This window comes from Schistocerca gregaria, chromosome 4 (assembly GCF_023897955.1).
Source record: "Schistocerca gregaria isolate iqSchGreg1 chromosome 4, iqSchGreg1.2, whole genome shotgun sequence".
NCBI classification, from domain to species: domain Eukaryota; kingdom Metazoa; phylum Arthropoda; class Insecta; order Orthoptera; family Acrididae; genus Schistocerca; species Schistocerca gregaria.
In genome coordinates, this window is record NC_064923.1 from 657,109,124 (window position 1) to 657,130,399 (window position 21,276).

The following is a 21,276-nucleotide window of genomic DNA, read 5'->3' on the forward strand; positions in this document are numbered from 1 at the left end:
CTAATTGGTCACGCTGACTGCGAAATACTGCTATTTGTCAAGCAAGTGTACTTTATTTACAAATGTAGAATTGAGGTCGCCTATAACTTAACGTTCAGAATGGTTCAAATGGTTCTGAGCACCATGGGACTTAACATCTTAGGTCATCAGTCCCATAGACTTAGAACTACTTAAACCTAGCTGAACCAAGGACATCATACACATCCGTCCCCGAGGCATGCTTCGAACCTGAGACCGTAGCGGTCGCGTGGTTCCGTACCGAAACGCCTAGAACCGCTCGGCCACAACGGCCGACACTTAACGTTCACTCTTAGGCCAAACATTACTGCGAGCGAAATATAAAGTACAAAAACAGTTTTTGGAGCGGGAATAAAACTGATATTTCTTTTTATATGAGCGAAAGTTTGTTTTTAAAAGACATTAATGCTATGACCTTAAGTAGCAAGGTTCTGCATGGGTTAAGTGTGTTGACACACTGGAGGATGGAAAAACAAATTGCTGTCAACCAATATGGGCGTAGTGTGAATCCTTGTGATTTTAATCTTCAGTGAACAGAAATTGAAATGTACTGATTTTTGATATCGTAGTTATGAGAGAGACGTAATACCGTAGACGCGTAATGATTTACAGCTCAAGGTTGATCCTATCTCAACAATCAAAGAAGAATGCACAGTTCTTTGGAAAAACATTCCCTGAAATTGTTATGGTGAAACCGAAGCAAAATCGAAGTGCATTTCGATTGGCCTTTTCCCGAATCACATGATCTCTCGTTTTTAAAGTTCTCTAAGCTGTTTCTATTTGGACTTTATTATTTTAACTAAAATGGTGAAAGAACGTTCACTTTAGTTACAGACTAAATTTTCCTGCAAACAAGACTGTAAAAAAATCTTTCGGAGTCGTCATTTTCTTGCAATAAATCTAAGGGTTGTTTCTCCTCTCAGATATGTCTACAGCTAGGCTATGTCATACCATACAACAGCATGCTCTCGTTTACCCGTTACTACTGGTGCTGAAAGTACGTCCTATGGCCTTAAGGGATCCATTAGTTTATGTACGAAGAAATGGTCAAAGAAATAAATGCGAAATAGGGTTTCCCTACAGACGACTAGAACAGCCAATATTAAGAGGAGCGTTATTCTATTATACTCCTAGAAGTTGCAGGTACCAAAAGCAATTCTGTAATCGTAGTTGTTGGTGCCCGTGGTAAACAACCTGACAATGATATGTTGAGACAAACTATGTTGTGTAGAAATATTACGAATGCGGAACTTGTACCAGTCTCTTACGAGATTACTCAGGGCAAGGTGGTGAGAGGCTCGCACTCTGTAGAACAGCAAATCAAATACCCGTCTCGCCACTCAGATGCACATTTTCCTTTATTTCTCTAATTTAGTTTAACCGAATGCAGCAGCTGTTCCTTCGAATGACCGCGACCGATTTCCTATATCTCTGTATCTCTGACTTCGCCATCAACTTGAACTTAAATCATAAAGTTTCTTTCTTTCTAGTAAATTTCAAAGCATAGGTGCAAGTTGCCATTCCATGTTAGGAGGTGCTTACCGTTTTTTAAAGAAACTGAACAGTCCTTGTTCTGAGGTGTTTGTAGTCTACAATGACAATAGTCTCGATAAAGATGATAAAGATGATATACGAATAAAGTGATACTATTGGAGAGCAAAATAGGATCGTGCATCAACATGGTGGGGTGCATTGCCAAAACTGAACAGTTTTACAACGTTGATATGCAAACATCTGGTATAACATTGAACGAAAATGCCATATCTTTATCGGAAACAATCAGAAATTGGTTTGTTTGAAATACATCAAAATATACAAAAATTATTCGATAACCATTTGAGAATAGTTTTAAAACCGAAAACATACTGCATGATCGTATCAGTTCACTGTAAATAAAATGATTTTGTAAAGCATATTATTATATTATGTACTTGACTAAAATCTGAACCAGTCCTTAGCCACTTCGTTTCCATAACGTGGAAACTGCATCCCAGTTATGGTATTCTACAAATCTCTTACAGTAAACACATGGATGTAACTTAATATTGTTTATCAGTTGTTTCATATCAATGATTAGAGCATTGTGGTGAAGTGATATACAATATTTAACAAGTGAGAGCTGCAATGAGCTACCTGTGGATGCTGTTTCACAGCAGTTTCATTTGGCGACAACACTTCTGATGCACGTGCGTGTATTTGCGTACACAAGATGTGCATGTTGAATGAGATGACTGACAGTCAACAGCATACTTGGTGCTCCATGTAGTGCTGATTACGTCAATACGAGGGTTACTCCAAAAGAAATGCACACTATTTTTGTAAAAATACAATTTTCATTCTGCATGTCTGTAATTTTTACAGTGTTTAGATACATCCTTCCCGCTTGTTTTGAAACTTAGTTCAAGCTGTTCCCGTGAGTGGCGCCGTCACAGCATGTCTTAAAGATGGCTGCTACACTTGACGTTCGTCAGAAGCAACGTGCTGTCATAAAATTCCTGTGCTGTGAAAATGAGACAGTGGGAAACATCCACAAGAGGTTGAAATAGGTGTAAGGAGATGCTGCTGTCTATCGCAGTACAGTTAGTCGGAGGGCGAGCGCGTTACGTGATGAAAGCGGGCACGGCAATACTGAGAATTGTCCTCGCAGCGGCAGGTCTCGTATTGCACACACTCCAGACAATGTGCAGAGAGTTAACGAATTGGTGACTGCTGACAGACGCATCACAGTGAACGAATTGTCACGCTACATTCGGATAGGGGAAGAAAGTGTTTGCATAGTACTAAAAGTGTTGGCGTTAAAAAATGTTTGTGCCAGCTGGGTTCCCAGGATGTTGACCGTGGCTCACAAAGAAACAAGAAAAACGGTATGCAGCGAACTTTTGGAACAGTACGAGAATGGTGGAGATGAATTTCTTGGAAGAATTGTGACAGGTGATGAAACATGGCCACATAATTTTTCACCAGAGAGGAAGAGGCAATCAGTGGAGTGGCATCATGCAAAATCACCCAAGAAAAAAAATTCATAACCACACCTTCTGCTGGAAAAGTTATGACTACGGTGTTTTTCGATTCCGAAGAACTCCTGCTTGTGGACATCATACCAAGTGGAACCACTATAAATTCTGATGCATATGTGACGACAAGAAGAAACTTCAAGGTCGACTGAATCGTGTTCGACCACATCGGCAAAAGAAGGATGTTTTGATGTTGCACAACAATGCACGGCCACATGTCAGTCAAAAAACCGTGGAAGCGACCACAAAACTCAGATGGACAACACTGAAACACCCGATTTACAGTCCTGACCTGGCTTCATCTGACTATCATCTCTTTGAGAAAGTGAAACACACTCTTCGTGGAACAAGGTTTGAAGATGATGACTCCCTTGTCACGCTGCCAAACAGTGGCTCCAACAGGTTGGTCTAGTATTTTACTGTGCGGGTATACAGGCGCTGGTTCCAAGATGGCATAAGGCAGTTGAGAGGGATGGAAATTGTGTGGTAAAATGAAAATATTGTTCCTGAAGGATGTATCTACACACTATAAAACTTTCAAACATGTAGAATAAAAGATGGATTAAAAAAAATAGTGTGCATTTCTTTTGGAGTGACCCTCGCATTTCGTGATATGTTAAAGGTATTGGAAAGACGTTTTCGGCAAATGATGGCACACAAAAGTGACAGCATTTTTCTGTGTACTTATTTCTTCTTCTAATCTCGATACTCTGTGAACTTCTTTTTTAAAGAAAGACCGAATTACTTTTCATGCCATTCAAGTGCACTTGCGGAAATGGATGTAGTGGCAAGAGGTTATTTAATGTTTGCAGCGAAACATTTGATAAAAACAGATGACAGGTGTGTGATTACTGCATAAGGCCTCACACATTCACTCTGGCGTCAACCGGAAATATTAAAATATTGAGCGTTCTGGGTGTCGCAGGGGCTGCGCTGTCCGGCCGCCTGGGAGCACATCAAATTACACCGCACTGCACTGCGAGACAAGGGCTGCCATATCCCGGCCTGTGCAGTGTTACAATTACTCACTAACACACATTTTCTCAAATGTTCATTCCTGGACAAGTTAAAAGTTTTTCGAACGTCTGTGTTCCTCATGCCAACATCGACTTACAGTTAGACTTCGTCCATTTTTAAGTCAACGTACTACATTCCGGATCTGAATTATCACACTAGGAGGGCCACAAACACCCATCTAGAGCTGCCCTACAACCTCTTCATTGGATTCTAAAGACACCACAGGAACGACTGGCATTACACGTGGGTATACATGCAGGACTGGGGTGTCAAATATTGAGGTACATTCCTCATAGTTCGTGGGCGTCGTGCTGAAGTACACTGTATCAGAAATTCCTCAGAGACAGTCTGTCATCAGGTCCAAATGAGGATGGTAACAAAAGAGCTTATAGAAATACCACACGGCCTGGGCAATGTTATACAGCAGACGGTATGCCAGTGGGTGTGCACACGTAATTCTACTTGGAGTGAGTCTGCGCAATTTGTCTCATTATTATGCGTTTTCGTGAAATAGGCAGTTTAACAGATTTCTGGACTTCTCAAGGCATCGATTGTCTTTCTCTTACAAATCGTGATTTCTTTAAGCATGTATTTTACACACAAGAATAATGACGCTTATTTAAATTCTAACACTTGTTTCTACCGGAGAGATAAACGTCACGGGTATTTGTACAGTGGTTGCTGAATACCATCTGATAAGGCATTGTGAGAGAATTACACCTGCTTATCAGCTAATTCTCTCTAGTGAAAATAGGTTCTTCGACGCCACATGTGGCAATACAGATACTAGCTAAGTACTTCAATATGTATATTTTGCGATGTATTCTGTAATACGATGATAGATAACTTCTCTTATCTGTAGCGAGCTTCCTCGACAGCTGACTCCTAACACGAATCGGTGAATGGTTCTTGCCTTCCCGACAAAGTATTCCAAGAATAAACGCGTAAGGTAATTGACACTCTGCCCAATACGTGTAGCTTTTCAAGTGCATTGTGTAATCCAGCGAAAACATTGTAACCTACCCGCACATACGCAACACCAGGTAATGGCAAAGTCCATATTCCCGAAGTATACTAGAAGCTTTCTCGGTAGTTGTCATGTAGTAACGGTTGCCGTGCGGTCACAGACATAGCACTGGCCTCTTTAGGCATACTTTGTAACACAATTATTGTTTTTAGTTATCTGAATGACTGTTATTGCACGACTGTTTCCTCTATGGCGTTAATCACAAAATTATTACATTATTGAGGTGACTTCCATTTTAGCTGAACTTATGGCATATGGCATAACGACTATGCATGTTTTCAGAATCTAATGACTACGGTCGTTTTTAGGACATACTGCGGGTTTATGGTAATTTTTTGGACTTGGTTTAATGAATTTGTAATTGAGCAGGTAATACAGGGTGTTACAAAAAGGTACGGCCAAACTTTCAGGAAACATTCCTCACACACAAATAAAGAAAAGATGTTATGTGGACATGTGTCCGGAAACGCTTAATTTCCGTGTTAGAGCTCACTTTAGTTTCGTCAGTATGTCCTGTACTTCCTCGATTCACCACCAGTTGACCCAATTGAAGGAAGGTAATGTTGACTTCGGTGCTTGTGTTGACATGCGACTCATTGCTCTACAGTACTAGCATCAAGCACATCAGTAAGTAGCATCAACAGGTTAGTGTTCATCACGAACGTGGTTTTGCAGTCAGTGCAATGTTTACAAATGCGGAGTTGGCAGATGCCCATTTGATGTATGGATTAGCACGGGGCAATAGCCGTGGCGCGGTACGTTTGTATCGAGACAGATTTCCAGAACGAAGGTGTCCCGACAGGAAGACGTTCGAAGCAATTGATCGGCGTCTTAGGGAGCACGGAACATTTCAGCCTATGACTCGCGACTGGGGAATACCTAGAACGACGAGGTCACCTGCAATGGACGAGGCAATTCTTCGTGCAGTTGACGATAACCCTAATGTCAGCCTCAGAGAAGTTGCTGCTGTACAGGGTAACGTTGACCACGTCATTGAATGGAGAACCAGTTGTTTCCGTACCGTGTACAGCGTGTGCAGGCACTATCAGCAGCTGATTGGCCTCCACGGGTACACTTCTGCGAATGATTCATCCAACAATGTGTCAATCCTCATTTCAGTTCAAATGTTCCCTTTACGGATGAGGCTTCGTTCCAACGTGATCAAATTGTAAATTTTCACAATGAACATGTGTGGGCTGACCAAGAACCCGCACGCAGTTGTGCAATCACGTCATCAGCACAGATTTTCTGTGAAGGTTTGGGCAGGCATTGTTGGTGATGTCTTGATTGGGCCCCATGTTCCTCCACCTACACTCAATGGAGCACGTTATCATGATTTCATACGGGATACTCTACCTGTGCTGCTAGAACATGTGCCTTTACAAGTACGACACAACATGTGGTTCATGCACGATGGAGCTCCTGCACATTTCAGTCGAAGTGTTCGTACGCTTCTCAACAACAGATTCGGAGACCGATGGATTGGTAGAGGCGGACCAGATCCATGGCCTCCACGCTCTCCTGACCTCAACCCTCTTGAATTTCATTTATGGGGGCATTTGGAAGCTCTTGTCTACGCAACCCCGGTACCAAATGTAGAGACTCTTCGTGCTCGTATTGTGGACGGCTGTGATACAATACGCCATTCTCCAGGGCTGCATCAGCGCATCAGGGATTCCATGCGACGGAGGGTGGATGCATGTATCCTCGCTAACGGAGGACATTTTGAACATTTCCTGTAACAAAGTGTTTACATGGAAAGTAAGCGTTTCCGGACACATGTGCACATAACATATTTTCTTTCTTTGTGTGTGAGGAATGTTTCCTAAAAGTTTGGCCGTACCTTTTTGTAACACCCTGTATAATAAAATCTGAGTATATCTTATTTGCTTATATTAGGGAGATCTGTCATGTGGTGGATTTCGATCTTCGCTGAGTGCAATTTCTTCAGCCGTAAGAACGAAGGTCCGAGCATACGTAGCGAATGGTTCCCAGATACGTGACTCGAAGACTTCCTTAGTAATAGAACCCAATACGTTTCCCTGCACGGCTACGTTCATCAGAGACAAAGGTATCGTCAGCAATAGCCCCAGGGAAATGTCATGGACCGTTATTGTTTTGTGTATACTTAAATGGTCTAACTGATAAGATTGGGAGCAATCTGCGACTGTTTGCTGCCGCTGCTGTAGTGTACGAGAAGGCTCCGTCGTTGTAGGAGGACACGGGGTGACTTAGACTGAATTTATATTTGGAGTGATAAATAGTAGTTTGCTCTCAATGTAGAAAAAATGTAACTTAATGCGAACAGTAGGAAAACCTGCATTTCCCGCATATTCAGAGCGGTCGCCTTAATCACTTCGGCTATCCGTGGACTACGATAAAAGGATGTAGACAGTGTGACACGCAGCAGTTTAGGCCTGTCTGGGGAGCGTTCACGAATATCCGGAGAAGTGAAGGCGACCGCTTGCGATAAGCGGGAAATCCGTGTTCCAGTCACGGTCCGGCACGCATTTTCATGTGGCGCTATTGGGTAGTGAACCTGTATCTGCGAGGGTAATCCCAAAAGTAAGGTCTCCTATTTTTTATAAGTACATAGACCTGTTTATTTCTACAGTCGTTTACATCAGTTCACAGCTTAAACATTTAGCTATTTTTTGACATAATCACCATTTCTGTCGATGCATTTTTGTAGACGCTGTGGCAGTTTTTGTATGCCCATGTCATACCAGCTCGCAGCCATACTGTTCAGAAAGTTATGAACTGGCGTGATTGTTGCTGGGTCTCAGGTGTAAAGATGTATGCCCAGGTTTCGTCACGCGTCAACTGAGACCAGAAAATTGTCCTGTTCGGCTGCAAGACGGTGAAGAGATGAGCGGGAAGCATCAACTCGATGCATATGGTCCTCAGTCATCATGCGTGGCACCCATCTTGCGCACACCTTTCGGTAGTTCAATGTTTCCTTTAAAATTCTGTGAGCGGTGCTTCGGGAAACCTCAGGAACCAACGTACAGAGATCATCCAGGGTGGTCCGCCGATCTTCACGCATGCTTTGCTCAACCTTCAACTCTGTCTCTTCAGAAATTGACGGTCTCCCGCTCCTTTGTTCGTCGTGAATTTCGGTCCGACCAGCTGCACGCTCTCTACACCAATTACGAACATTTTTGACATCCATGCACGACTCACCTTACACTTCTACATCTACATCCATACTCCGCAAGCCACCTGACTGTGTGTGACGGAAGGTACCCTGAATACCTCTGTCGGTTCTCCCTTCTATTCCAGTCTCGTATTGTACGTGGAAAGAAGGATTGTCGGTATGCTTCTGTGTGGGCTCTAATATCTCTGATTTTATCCTCATGGTCTCTTCGCGAGATATACGTAGGAGGGAGCAATATACTGCTTGACTCCTCGGTGAAGGTGTGTCCTCGAAACATTAAAAAAAGCCCGTACCGAGCTACTGAGCGTCTCTCCTCCAGAGTCTTGCACTGGAGTTTATCTATCATCTCCGTAACGCTTTCGCGATTACTAAATGATCCTGTAACGAAGCGCGCTGCTCTCCGTTGGATCTTCTCAATCTCTTCTATCAACCCTATCTGGTGCGGATCCCACACTGCTGAGCAGTATTCAAGCAGTGGGCGAACAAGCGTACTGTAACCTATTTCCTTTGTTGTCGGATTGCGTTTCCTTAGGATTCTTCCAATGAATCTCAGTCTGGCATCTGCTTTACCGACGATCAACTTTATATGATCATTCCATTTTAAATCACTCCTAATGCGTACTCCCAGATAATTTATGGAATTAACTGCTTCCAGTTGCTGTCCTGCTATTTTGTAGCTAAATGATAAGTGACCTATCTTTCTATGTATTCGCATCACATTACACTTGTCTACATTGAGATTCAATTGCCATTCCGAGCACCATGTGTCAATTCGCTGCAGATCCTCCTGCATTTCAGTACAATTTTCCATTGTTGCAACCTCTCGATACACCACAGCATCATCTGCAAAAAGCCTCGGTGAACTTCCGATGTCATCCACCAGGTCATTTATGTATGTTGTGAATAGCAACGGTCCTATGACACTCCCCTGCGGCACACCTGAAATCACTCTTACTTCGGAAGACTTCCGTCAATTGGCGATGGATTTCAATCGGCGCAGCACCCTTTGCGTTCGAAAACCGAATAACTGGGCACAATTCGCACTTGGCGGTAACATCCAACGGGAACTTCGTTCTCAACGGTTGCCAAGCCAAGAGTGAGCGCCTCAGCGCGGCGTGCGCATGTTTACACAGCGCGTGAAGCACTCTTCATAACAGTGTGATTAACTGCTACACAAACAGACTTGTGTACTTACAAAAAGTAGGAGACCTTACTTTTGGGATTACCCTCGTAATACATCTGACTACCAGGAATGCGCAGACAGAATTAATTTTTAAGTACTGCTAAGAGTGTCTAGGACCCCCTCCAGATCGGATTAAATGAAGATATCGAAGTAGTTCAGAGGCGTGCTGCTAGATTTGTTACCTGAAGGTTTGATGAACACGGGAGTATTACGGAGATGCTTCGTGAACTCAAGTGAGAATACCTGGAGCAAAGACAGTGTTCTTTTCGTGAAACACTACTGTGAAAATTTAGAGAACCGGAATTTATGGCTGTTTGCTGTACAATTCTATTGCCGTTTTTCGCGTAAGGACCAAGAAGAAAAGAGAATAGAAATTAGGGCTCATACGAAGAGCATAAATAGTACTTTTTCATTCGCTCTGTTTGGAAGGGGAGCAGGAAAGAAACAGTGGAACAAGGTACACACCGTTGCGCACAACATGGGGACTTGGGGAGTTTGCATGTAAATGCAGGTGAAGGGACATGAATGGAATTCAGAAGTAACTGCCTTAAGATTCCTGTGAGGTCATCGTGATTTTGATATTCATGGTTTTCCTATACCCCATAAGCTATGCAAAGATCACTGTCGACTTCCAACCATAAGCTTAATCTGCCAGAGCTTTTAAATACTAAACATGTTTGGTCGGAAAACGTTTCCCCGAAATTTTTACCTGTTCTGGACACGTTTCAGGTGAAGAATGTAATTGACGCTCTCTGTACAGTCGAAGGAGAAGTGAATCCAAAGATTCCACACGTTCAGTAGTCATAGTTCTTAAGCTTTGTGTTTTTTTCTGAGGAAATACAACTTGTGGACACGTGAAGTACGCGAAAGAACTTGCCCCCTTCTAACAGCCGTGTACCGCAAGTCTCTAGAGGAACGGAAGGTTCCAAGAGATTGGAAAATAGCACAGGTAGTCCCAGTCTTTAAGAAGGGTCGTCGAGCACATGCGGGAAACTATAGATCTATTTCTCTGACGTCGATCTGTTGTAGAATTTTAGAACGTTTTTTGCTCGCGTATTATGTCGTTTTTGGAAACCCAGAATCTACTCTGTAGGAATCAACATGAATTCCGGAAACAGCGATCGTGTGAGACTCAACTCGCTTTATTTGTTCATGAGACCCAGAAAATTTTAGATACAGGCTCCTAGGTAGATGCTATTTTCCTTGACTTCCGGAAGGCGTTCGATACAGTTCCGTACTGTCACCTGATAAACAAAGTAAGAGCCTAAGGAATATCAGACGAGCTGTGTGGCTGGATTGAAGAGTTTTTAGCAAACAGAACACGGCATGTTGTTACCAATGGAGAGACGTCTACAGACGTCAAGGTAACCTCTGGCGAGCCACAGGGGAGTGTTATGGGAGCATTACTTTTCACTATATGACCTAGTAGAAAGTGTCGGAAGTTCCATGCGGCTTTTCGCGGATGATGCTGTAGTATACAGAGAAGTTGCAGCATTAGAAAATTGTAGCGAAATGCAGGAAGATCTGCAGCGGATAGACACTTGGTGCAGGGAGTGGAAACTGACCCTTAACATAGATAAATGTAATGTATTGCGAATACATAGAAAGAAGGATCCTTTATTGTATGATTATATGATAGCGGAACAAACACTGGTAGCAGTTACTTCTGTAAAATATCTGGGAGTATGCGTGCGGAAAGATTTGAAGTGGAATGATCACATAAAATTTATTGTTGGTAAGGCGGGTACCAGGTCGAGATTCATTGGGAGAGTCCTTGGAAAATGTAGTCTATCAACAAAGGAGGTGGCTTGCAAAACACTCGTTCGACCTATACTTGAGTATTGCTCATCAATGTGGCATCCGTACTCGATCGGGTTGACGGAGGAGATAGAGGACGTCCAAAGAAGAGCGGCGCGTTTCGTCACAGGGTTATTTGGTAAGCGTGACAGCGTTACGGAGATTTTTAGCAAACTCAAGTGGCAGACTCTGCAAGAGAGGCGCTCTGCATCGCGGTGTAGCTTGCTCGCCAGGTTTTAAGAGGGTGCGTTTGTCGATGAGGTATCGAATATATTGCTTCCCCATACTTGTATCTCCCGAGGAGATCACTAACGTAAAATTAGAGAGATTCGAGCGCGCACGGAGGCTTTCCGGCAGTCGTTCTTCCCTCGAACCATACGCGAATGGAACAGGAAAGGGAGGTAATGATAGTGGCACGTAAAGTGCCCTCCGCCACACACCGTTGGGTGGCTTGCGGAGTATAAATGTAGATGTAGAAGAGTGGGTTGTCGGTAGGGTGAGCGATGACATCAGTATCGCATGCTCGGCGGCAAGACTACAGGCGGCTGCGTGTGTTGTGTTGCAGGTGCCGCTCCCAGGAGCAGAAGCAGCGGCTGCGAGGGCGCCACGCTCGCCGTCGACATGGGAGTGCCGGAGAAGAGGAAGCTGTCCGGTGAGTCCTCGCGGTACGCCTGCTCCCCAGCTCCGCGGTCCACAGTTGAGAATGGGCGGCGGGAGGGAGTCTTGTTCCTCTGTGCTCCTTGTGACAATGAAGTGCACGACTGGGCTGGATCCCTTTTAATTCCCGCACCCCCCTCTGGAAAAGACCCGTAATAATTACACCGTACAAAAAAATCAGTCATCAAACAGAAGACATAGCGCTAACATCGTCACACAGAATCTCTGGCTGTGGTAATGACCTCAGGACGGTTAGAAAGTCTGTCCACAAGTTTGTGTCATATCGAGCTGAAGCCACTCATTGATTTCTAGACCCGGTAGAGCATTCTTTCAACATTCATGTAAATACACTTCGAAGGCCACACAATAGCTTTATAAGCAATGAAAATCTTGATTTACTCCCTCAAAATTCATTTGCTAGATTAATACTAAAGTGAATACATCTTTACGATTAGAAGTAAACGAAAGTTTTTTCTCTTATTTGAAAGTTAATGCAAATACTCTACTGGAAAATGGAAAAATACTACCTTAGCGCAGGTTACTTACTTATAAGATGTGCCGTGCTTGCAGGGGCCACTACGACACTGCAATTACGAGTGCTATCCACAAAGTACATTACGTTTTGGAATTAAAAATAAATAAAGTATTGGAATTTTTTTTATATTATACAGTTGAAAGCCACACTTAAATACTACTTTTCTGCATAGTGGCCATTTAAATTAAGGCACTTATCGTAGCGATGGACGAGCTTGGAAATTCCTTCGTCGTAAAATTCGGCCGCCTGCGCCTTCAACCACGTGGTTACCTCTTCTTGAAGCTGTGCGTCGTCATCAAAACGCTGCATAGCCAACCAACCACTTCTTCATTGCTGGGAATAAGTGGAAGTCGCTCGGTGCCAGGTCGGGACTGTACGGCGGATGAGGAAACAACTCCCACTTAAAAAATTCGAGAACTTCACGAGTGGCATTTGCCGTGTGGGCCCGGGCGTTGTCGTGAATCAGCAAGATCTTTGATCCCAACTCTCCCCTGCGCTTGTTTTGTATTGCTCTTCTGAGGTTGTGCAGAGTTTGGCAATACCTTGGAGAGTTTATTGTAGTGCCTCTTTCCAGGAAATCTACAAAAATCACACCTTTTCTGTCACAAAAGAAGAGGTAACCACGTCGTTGAAGGCGCAGGCTGCCGAGTTTTACGACGAAGGAATTTCCAAGCTCGTCCATCGCTACGATAAGTGCCTTAATTTAAATGGGAACTATGTAGAAAAGTAGTATTTAAGTGTGGCTTTCATCTGTATATAATAAAAGAAATTCCAATACTTTATTTATTTTTATTTCCAAAACGTAATATACTTTGTGGATAGCCCTGGTAATACGATGGTCAAATGCGCAGCGCTGCGGACAAACCAGAAACCGCGTTATCAGCCGTGGAATGTTGCAAGCTTTGCAGCAGCAGTTTACCTCCAGAGCCAGTAGCAGCCTGTTTGCCATTCCATACGGAGCTCCGTCTGTCTGCTAGAAGGTGAGCGTGCTGCGACAGCGTGGAAGTGAACTAATTGTGCAACTGATGGAGATTGAGTGAGGGCGTACGACGAGTCTGTGGGAAGCTGGGGGGGGGGGGGGGTCTTACCGCAGAACTGCACTAAACGTGGCGCGAGAGCTCTCGACAATGTATTGAAATTGTCAGTGGTCAGCAGAAGATGCACGTGCCCGTCAGCCTAGGTCCGGACAGCGGCGACGCGCAGATTCACGCAGAGACCGCCTCATCTTGCGAAGTCATATCGGACTGCACCACGACTTCACAATAAATTGGGGACACTGCTGCCTCAGAAGTATGCACAGTTTTTCGGAAAACTGTTCCTTCTACGAAGTTCTTACGATGAAACCGAAGCAAAATGGAAATGCGTTTCGATGGACCTTTTCCCGAATCAAATAATCTCACGTTTTTAAATTAGTTCTCTAAGCTGTTTCCATTTGGACTTTATTATTTTAACTAAAATGGTAAAAGAACGTTCACTTCAGTTGCAGACTAAATTGTCCTACAAACAAGACTGTAAAAAATATAACGAAGTCACCATTTTCGAGCAATAAATCTAACGGTTCTTTCTCCTCTCATGTATGTCTACAGCTAGGCTATGTCATACCATACAACAACATGTTCTCGTTTTGCCATTATTATCGGTGCTGAAAGTATGTCCTACGGCCTTCAGGGATCCAGTAGCTCCAGTTGACGTACAAAGAAATGGCGAAAGAAATAAATGTGAAATGGGGTTTCCCAAACTCCATTGGAAGTACAGACGATTGGAATATCCAATATTAGGAGGAGAATTATTCTATTACTCTCCTCGAAGTTGCAGTTACCAAAAGCAATTTTGTAATCGTAGTTGTTGGTGCCCGTGGTAAACAACCTGACAATGATATGTTGAGACAAACTATGTTGTATAGAAATATTACGAATGCGGAACTTATACCAGTCCCTTACGAGATTACTCAGGGCAAGGTGGTGAGAGGCTCGCACACTGTACAACAGCAATTCAAATACCCGTCTCGCCACTCTGATGCACATTTTCCTTTATTTCTCTAATTTAGTTTAACCGAATGCAGCAGCTGTTCCTTAGAATGACTGCGACCGATTTCCTATATCTCTGTATCTCTGACTTCGCCATCAACTTGAACTTAAATCATAAAGTTTCTTTCTAGTAAATTTCAAAGCATAGGTGCAAGTTGCCATTCCATGTTAGGAGGTGCTTACCGTTTTTTAAAGAAACTGAACAGTCCTTGTTCTGAGGTGTTTGTAGTCTACAATGACAATAGTCTCGATAAAGATGATAAAGATGATATACGAATAAAGTGATACTATTGGAGAGCAAAATAGGATCGTGCATCAACATGGTGGGGTGCATTGCCAAAACTGAACAGTTTTACAACGTTGATATGCAAACATCTGGTATAACATTGAACGAAAATGCCATATCTTTATCGGAAACAATCAGAAATTGGTTTGTTTGAAATATATCAAAATATACAAAAATTATTCGATAACCATTTGAGAATAGTTTTAAAACCGAAAACATACTGCATGATCGTATCAGTTCACTGTAAATAAAATGATTTTGTAAAGCATATTATTATATTATGTACTTGACTAAAATCTGAACCAGTCCTTAGCCACTTCGTTTCCATAACATGAAAACTGCGTCCCAGTTATGGTATTCTACAAATCTCTTACAGTAAACACATGGATGTAACTTAATATTGTTTATCAGTTGTTTCATATCAATGATTACAGCAGTGTGATGAAGTGATGTACAATATTTCACATGTGACAGCTGCACGGAGCTACCTGTGGATGCTATTTCACAGCAGTTTCATTTGGCGACGACACTTACTGACGCACGTGCGTCTATTCTCCTACACTACATGTGCGTGTTGAATGAGATGACCAACGGAGGTATCTTTGAGGACCATTCACAACTGACCGGCGTGCCGTTAGAGCGTCTCCGCTCACACCCCAACATCGTGCAGCCCGCCTCCAGTGGTGTCGCGGTAATCACTTGTGGAGGCACGAATGGAGACTTGTCTCCAGTAACGAGTCGCTTCTGTCTCGGTGCCGATGGTGCCGTATGCGTGTGGGGGCGTGGCGCAGTGTACAAGGCAGAGCCATCACTCAGCGTCATGGTGTGCGGGGCCGCAGCTTACTACGCCGGTAGAGGAAACACTGAACAGTGCACGGTACATCCAAAACACCATTCTGTCGTGTTACCGTTACTGCACCAACAAGGCGATCTGCTTTTCGAAGATGGCGGTGCACTTACTTCCCCCCCCCCCCCCCCTCCCCACCTCCGAACGTGTTTGGTACTGGATGAGACATAATTTTGCTCGGTTTGCAAGACCGGCAGGAAGTTTGCTCAAACTGAAGCAACAGGTGGAAGTTGCATGACAGGCCATTTTGGAAGACTACAACCGTCTCGAATGGAGAACTGCAGCCTGCATTTCTGCGAAAAGGAAAGTACATACGGTACTAGCGCTGACATTTTGCACAACCTATCAGCTGTTGTCGGATGCGTATGGCTCTGTCGGTGTGCCAATAAAATATTCCGCTTGGTTGACGAATTATTGCTTTCCTTGTGAATAGAATGACTCTGCTGTTTAAGATTCAATGCGTAAGGACAGCATGCGGATACTGACAGAGTTAACTTTTCAGTCCAAAGCTTCTATTAGTATTTTCAAAATTATAAAGTTTCAGGATGTGACCCCGCGGTCTAGGTTCTGTAATAAAAAAACCTGAGTGAAAAGATCAACAACCAACTTCAATGGATATCACGTGACGTCCGCTTCGACCAAATACAACGAACAAAATGCGAAAAAAAAAGAAAAGGGGGAGGGGGGACGTCTTTGCCTACTAATCAAAACGTTCTAGGTCCCGGCTTCAAACCTTGCCACTGCTTATATTTTGAATAAAAATCATCAGCATTGGCGCCCGAATACTTCCGGCATAAGAAGTCAGCCTCGTTCTTCCAATGGCCTTACCAAAGAGGGCAGAGGAGCGCACAGAGAGTCAGAGTATTCTACTGCCCTTGGGGTGGGAAATTGGCCCTAAAAGGCAGAAGAATCAAGTGATCAACAGCATGAGAATGCAGAAGGCAATGGAAATCACTACCTTAAAGAGACATAACGTGTATCCACAGAACATGTGGCCGGTAACTGAAGAAGTTTTAATATTTTTTGTGGGATCTAAAATTTAAAAAAACCTCTCACACCGGCCTGGTTTAGCCTGATCAGGATAGTAAAAACATTCGTATATTAAGGGAATTATCATTCACAAAGCAGGTTTATCACATTCACACAGTTCAATACTGTTCTATCCTGATTAAATTGAGCTTAACTTAAATTCCATAAGGCAGTGAAGCAATTTCGAAGTCTCGGTGCGACGAAAAATGTCAGTCGATCTCCTGAAAACATTTGTAATAATTATTAACTGTCGGTGATCACATGGGGAAGACTTGAGATCTGCTGGTAAGACCGTGTTAACCTATCTATTTGAAGTAACTGGATATCTTGAGCATACAAAACGGCAGGTTCGTCCAGTGTAAATCAGACGTTCCCCACTGATCCCGTGCAACACAGCGTAGTAAGCAGACACTGTCAACAATAATCAGTTAAATAATACGCGAACACACTTACTTTAGTTTAGTTCATGTATTAAATTCCTTCTCATACAGAATCTCATCAAGATGGCGACTAGCTCAACAATACATACATATACATCCTTCTTCCTTCACGGCTAATCGGCAAGCATTCTGAATCATTCTTTTCATAAAAGAAAACATAGATAGCAGAGAAGCTATTCCATCGAGTAAATGGACGCTCCAAGGAATAATAGGGCTTGAAACTACTTTGCACTGATAATCATCGTATATTAAAGTTTAGGAATCGGTAAGATAAGAAGAGATATTTCGAGATATGTACAGAGTTATATAATTTATAAAATTTCTGAAAATATCGCGGAGAGACCGCTGCGAGAGACATTACCAAGTGTCGTGGCAAATGATTCCGAAATATCTCCGGGAGTGAATAGGGGTGACAATGAGAAAAAGACTAAATAACCGACGAAAGAGTAACGTTGAACGAATCGGGGCGTGGAATGTCGGCAGTTTGAATGTGGTAAGGAAGCTAGAAAATCTGAAAAGGGAGATGGTAAGCTCAGTTTAGGTACAGTTGAGGTCAGTGAAGTGAAACGGACAGAAGACAAATTCTGGTCAGGTTAATATCAACAGTGGCAGAAAATGGTGTAACAGAAGTAGGATTCGTTTTGAATAGGATGGTAGGGTAGAGAGTGAGTTGCTCTGTACAGTTCAGTGACAAGGCTGTTCTCATCAGAATCGACAGAAAACCAACAATAATAGTTCAGGTAACCATGCCGACGTCGCAAGCGGAAGACGAAGAGATAGAGTAAGTGTATGAGGATACTGAACGGGTAATTCAGTACATGAAGGGAGATTAAAATCTAATAGTCATGGCTGCCTGGAACGCGGTTATACGGGAAGGAAAAGAAGAAAGAGTTACGGGAGGACATGGGCTTGGTAGTAGGAATGAGAGAGACTGTCGTTTGCAATAAATTTCAGCTATTAATAGCGAATACTCTGTTAAAGAGACCCAAGTATTCTTGGAAAAGACCGGGAGATACGGGAAGATTTCAGTAAGATTACATCATGGTCAGGCAGAGATTTCGAAATCGTATATTGGATTGTAGATTGTACGCTGGAGTAGATATAGACTCAGATCACAGTTCAATAATGATGAAGAGTAAGCTGAATACCAACAAACCGAAAAAAATGTCGGAATAACTGAGTTATCATAAAGAAAAGTCGAAATAACCTTAAGTGAAATTAGAAGCAATGGTGGCAATACTAAGGTGCAATGGGAATTCCACTGTTAAATGCAGAGGAGAGACCGGATGGGTGGAAAGACTACATTGAAGGCCTCAGTAAGGGGGATGACTTGTCTGATGACGTGATAGAAGAAGAAACAGGAGTCGACAGGGAAGGGATAGGGGATACAGTATTAGAATCGGATTTAAAAGAGCTCTGGACGACTTAGTCAAATAAAGCAGAAGGGACAGATAACATTCCATCGGAATTTCTAAAATCATTAGGGGAAGTGGCAACAAAACGACTGTTTACATTGGTGTGAAAAATAACACTGTCGACGTACCATCAATCTCCAAGAAAAACCTAGTCCATACTGTTGCGAAGATAGCAAGAACCAAAATGTGCGAGAACTATTGCACGAAGAGCTCGTTAATGCATCCAAGTTCCTGACAAGCATGATATACCGAAGAACTGCAAAGGACGATGATCAGTTTGGTAAAGGCACCAGAGACGCAGTTCTGACGTTGCGTTTGACAATGAAAGCAAGTCTAAAGAAAACAAGAGGCCTTCGTAGGATTTGTCGACCTGTAGAAAAAGTTCTACAATGTCAGATGGTGCAGGATGTTCGAAAATCTGAGAAAAGTGGGGGTAATCTATAGGGAGAGATGAGTGATATACAATATGTACAAGAACCGAGAGGGAACAATAAGACTGCAAGACCAAGAGGGAGGTGTTCGGATTAAAAAGGATGTAACACAGGGTGCAGTCTTCCGCCCCTACTATTCAATCTATACATCGAGGAAGCAATGGCGGAAGTAAAAGAAAGGTTCAAGAGTGGAATTAAAATTCAAGGTGAAAGGATAACAACGATACGATTCGCTGATGACATTGCTATCCTCAGTGGAAGGGAAGAAGAATTGCGTGATATGCCGACTGGAATGAGTACTGTATATGGATTGAGAGTGAGACGTAGAAAGACGAAAGTAATGCGAAATAGCAGAAATGAGAACAGCGAGAAAACTATCAGAATGGGGGCTCAGGAAATTGACGAATTTAAAGGACTCTGCTACCTAGGCTGTAAAATAACCCGTGATGGAAGGAGCAAGGACGACATAAAAAGCAGACTAAACTGCCAAAGTAGCATTCCTGGCCGAGAGGAAGTCCACCAGTATCACCTTGATTTGGGGAAGAAATTTCTGAGAATGTACTTTTGGAGCACCTCACACCATTGAATGTTAGTGAAACATGGACTGGAGAACTGGAACAGTAGAAAATGGAAGAATTTGAGATCTGGTGCTGCAGACGAGTGTTGAAAATTAGGTGGACTTACCGGGTAAGGGATGAGGTGGTTCTTCGCAGAAGCGACGAGGAAATAAATGTATGGAAAACTCTTACACCAAGGACAGGATGATGGGTACGATACGCAATTACATCTCTATCATTAAAACTTTCAAGACCAGGTACACTAAGAACTCCGCTACCACCTCTTACTATGGCAACGGTGAACCATCCATTTCCATGTGAGAAAGTGTCGTTTATATCCAAGCAAAAATTAAGAGAACATCCAAGAAATACACGGGAGAGTGGGCTGCAACACTCTTCACTGGAATGCGATTTTTCTTGTATCCTGATGTTGTTGTAAGTTCATTTTTTATGGTTTTGTAGACTGCTGAACGCCGCCAACATGCCCTACAGGAGGTATCGTCGTACCCGCACAACAGTCTACAAAACCATAGAAAACTTTGAACTTACAACAACATCAGGAGACAAGAAAAATCGCATTCCAGTGAAGAGAGTTGCAGCCCACGCTCTCGTCGATGGACCTTGTGTATTTCTTGGATGTTCTCTTAATTTTAGCTTGAATATAAACGACACTTTCTCACATGGAAATGGTTGGTTCACCGTTGCCATAGTAAGAGGTGGTAGCGGAGGACATCGGGGAATAACTTCCATGGTACTAGAGGGAACTGTATAGGGCAAAAACTGTAGAGGAAGACAGAGATTAGAATACGTCAAGCAAATAGGTCTGCAAGTGTTAGTCTGAGATGAAAAATTTGGCACAGGAGAGAATTCGTGGAGGGCCACATCAAACCAGTCAGAAGACAGATGAGAGGGAAAAAAGTCAGGGTAAGTCAGAACGGTAAGTTCTGTCTTGTGCCTTCACACGTGTGTATTGCACTGCCTCAAGCTGTGAGGATGTTGGATTGGAGGGGGAGGAGGGGGAGCAGCGGGAGGAGCACGTAGTAATTGATACAATTTATCGATGGCCAGAGTTCAGTGTGTCACTGTGTCTTCGGATGTCGACTGCCTGTGATATTAACTTAGGTTACGGTTCAGGCTCGCTGTAACTGTTTCATGAGTAACTGGTTGGATACTGTGTTAAAGTGGGAGATACATTATAGCTGTTTCTTCCTTAATTCTAGTGATTTCATTGTAACTAATCAAATGAAAGTAATTATCTCAATAAATAGTACAGTGCTAACAACAAAGCTTTAAGTAGTTTCTTCTCATCTTAATTTGCAAAGGACATTAATGAAAGGGCCGTTGTAATTAGTTCCCAGTAACAGGAATACTTTAAATTTGGTTCATGGTGATAGGACCCCAGACTGGTCATTGTGAGACACACGACTAGCCATCTCCTGCAACTGCAGCCCAGATCATGGATTCAAATTGCAGTCTGTGTCCGTTTGCTTCTTACTGAACTGGACACTCTCTCTATCACCTTTCCTGCAGGTCCACTCACTCACACCACCATGGTTCACGCCTCGGCCACAGTTTAGTCTGGACCTATCGCAAAGCCCAAAAGGCTCAGCTCCTCCTGAGGCCCTCCGCCGGCAATTTCTCTTCATTGTCAGCGAGTTCCAGAACTCAGAAATAGTCTACACCGATGGCCCAATGGCCGGTGGTCGCGTTGGCTTCGCTTACACTCACGTTGGACATACCGAACAGTGCTCCTTGCCGGATGGCTGAAATGTTTTCACTGCAGAGTTGGTAGCCATCTCTTGCGCTCTTGAACACACCTGTTCCTGCAGATGTGAATCC

At 43.2% G+C, this 21,276-nt stretch overlaps 1 protein-coding gene across 2 annotated transcripts in view; it reads left to right on the plus strand.

The window, feature by feature from the left end:
* LOC126266787 (b(0,+)-type amino acid transporter 1-like) overlaps positions 1-21,276 on the plus strand; it is a 402,063-nt gene that overhangs the window by 178,004 nt on the left and 202,783 nt on the right. For both annotated transcript variants that reach the window (XM_049971332.1, XM_049971330.1), the window contains exon 2: positions 11,779-11,865. In XM_049971332.1, coding sequence (XP_049827289.1) covers positions 11,835-11,865 — 31 coding nt within the window. In that variant the 5' untranslated portion in view covers positions 11,779-11,834. The remainder of the gene's footprint in view (positions 1-11,778; positions 11,866-21,276) is intronic.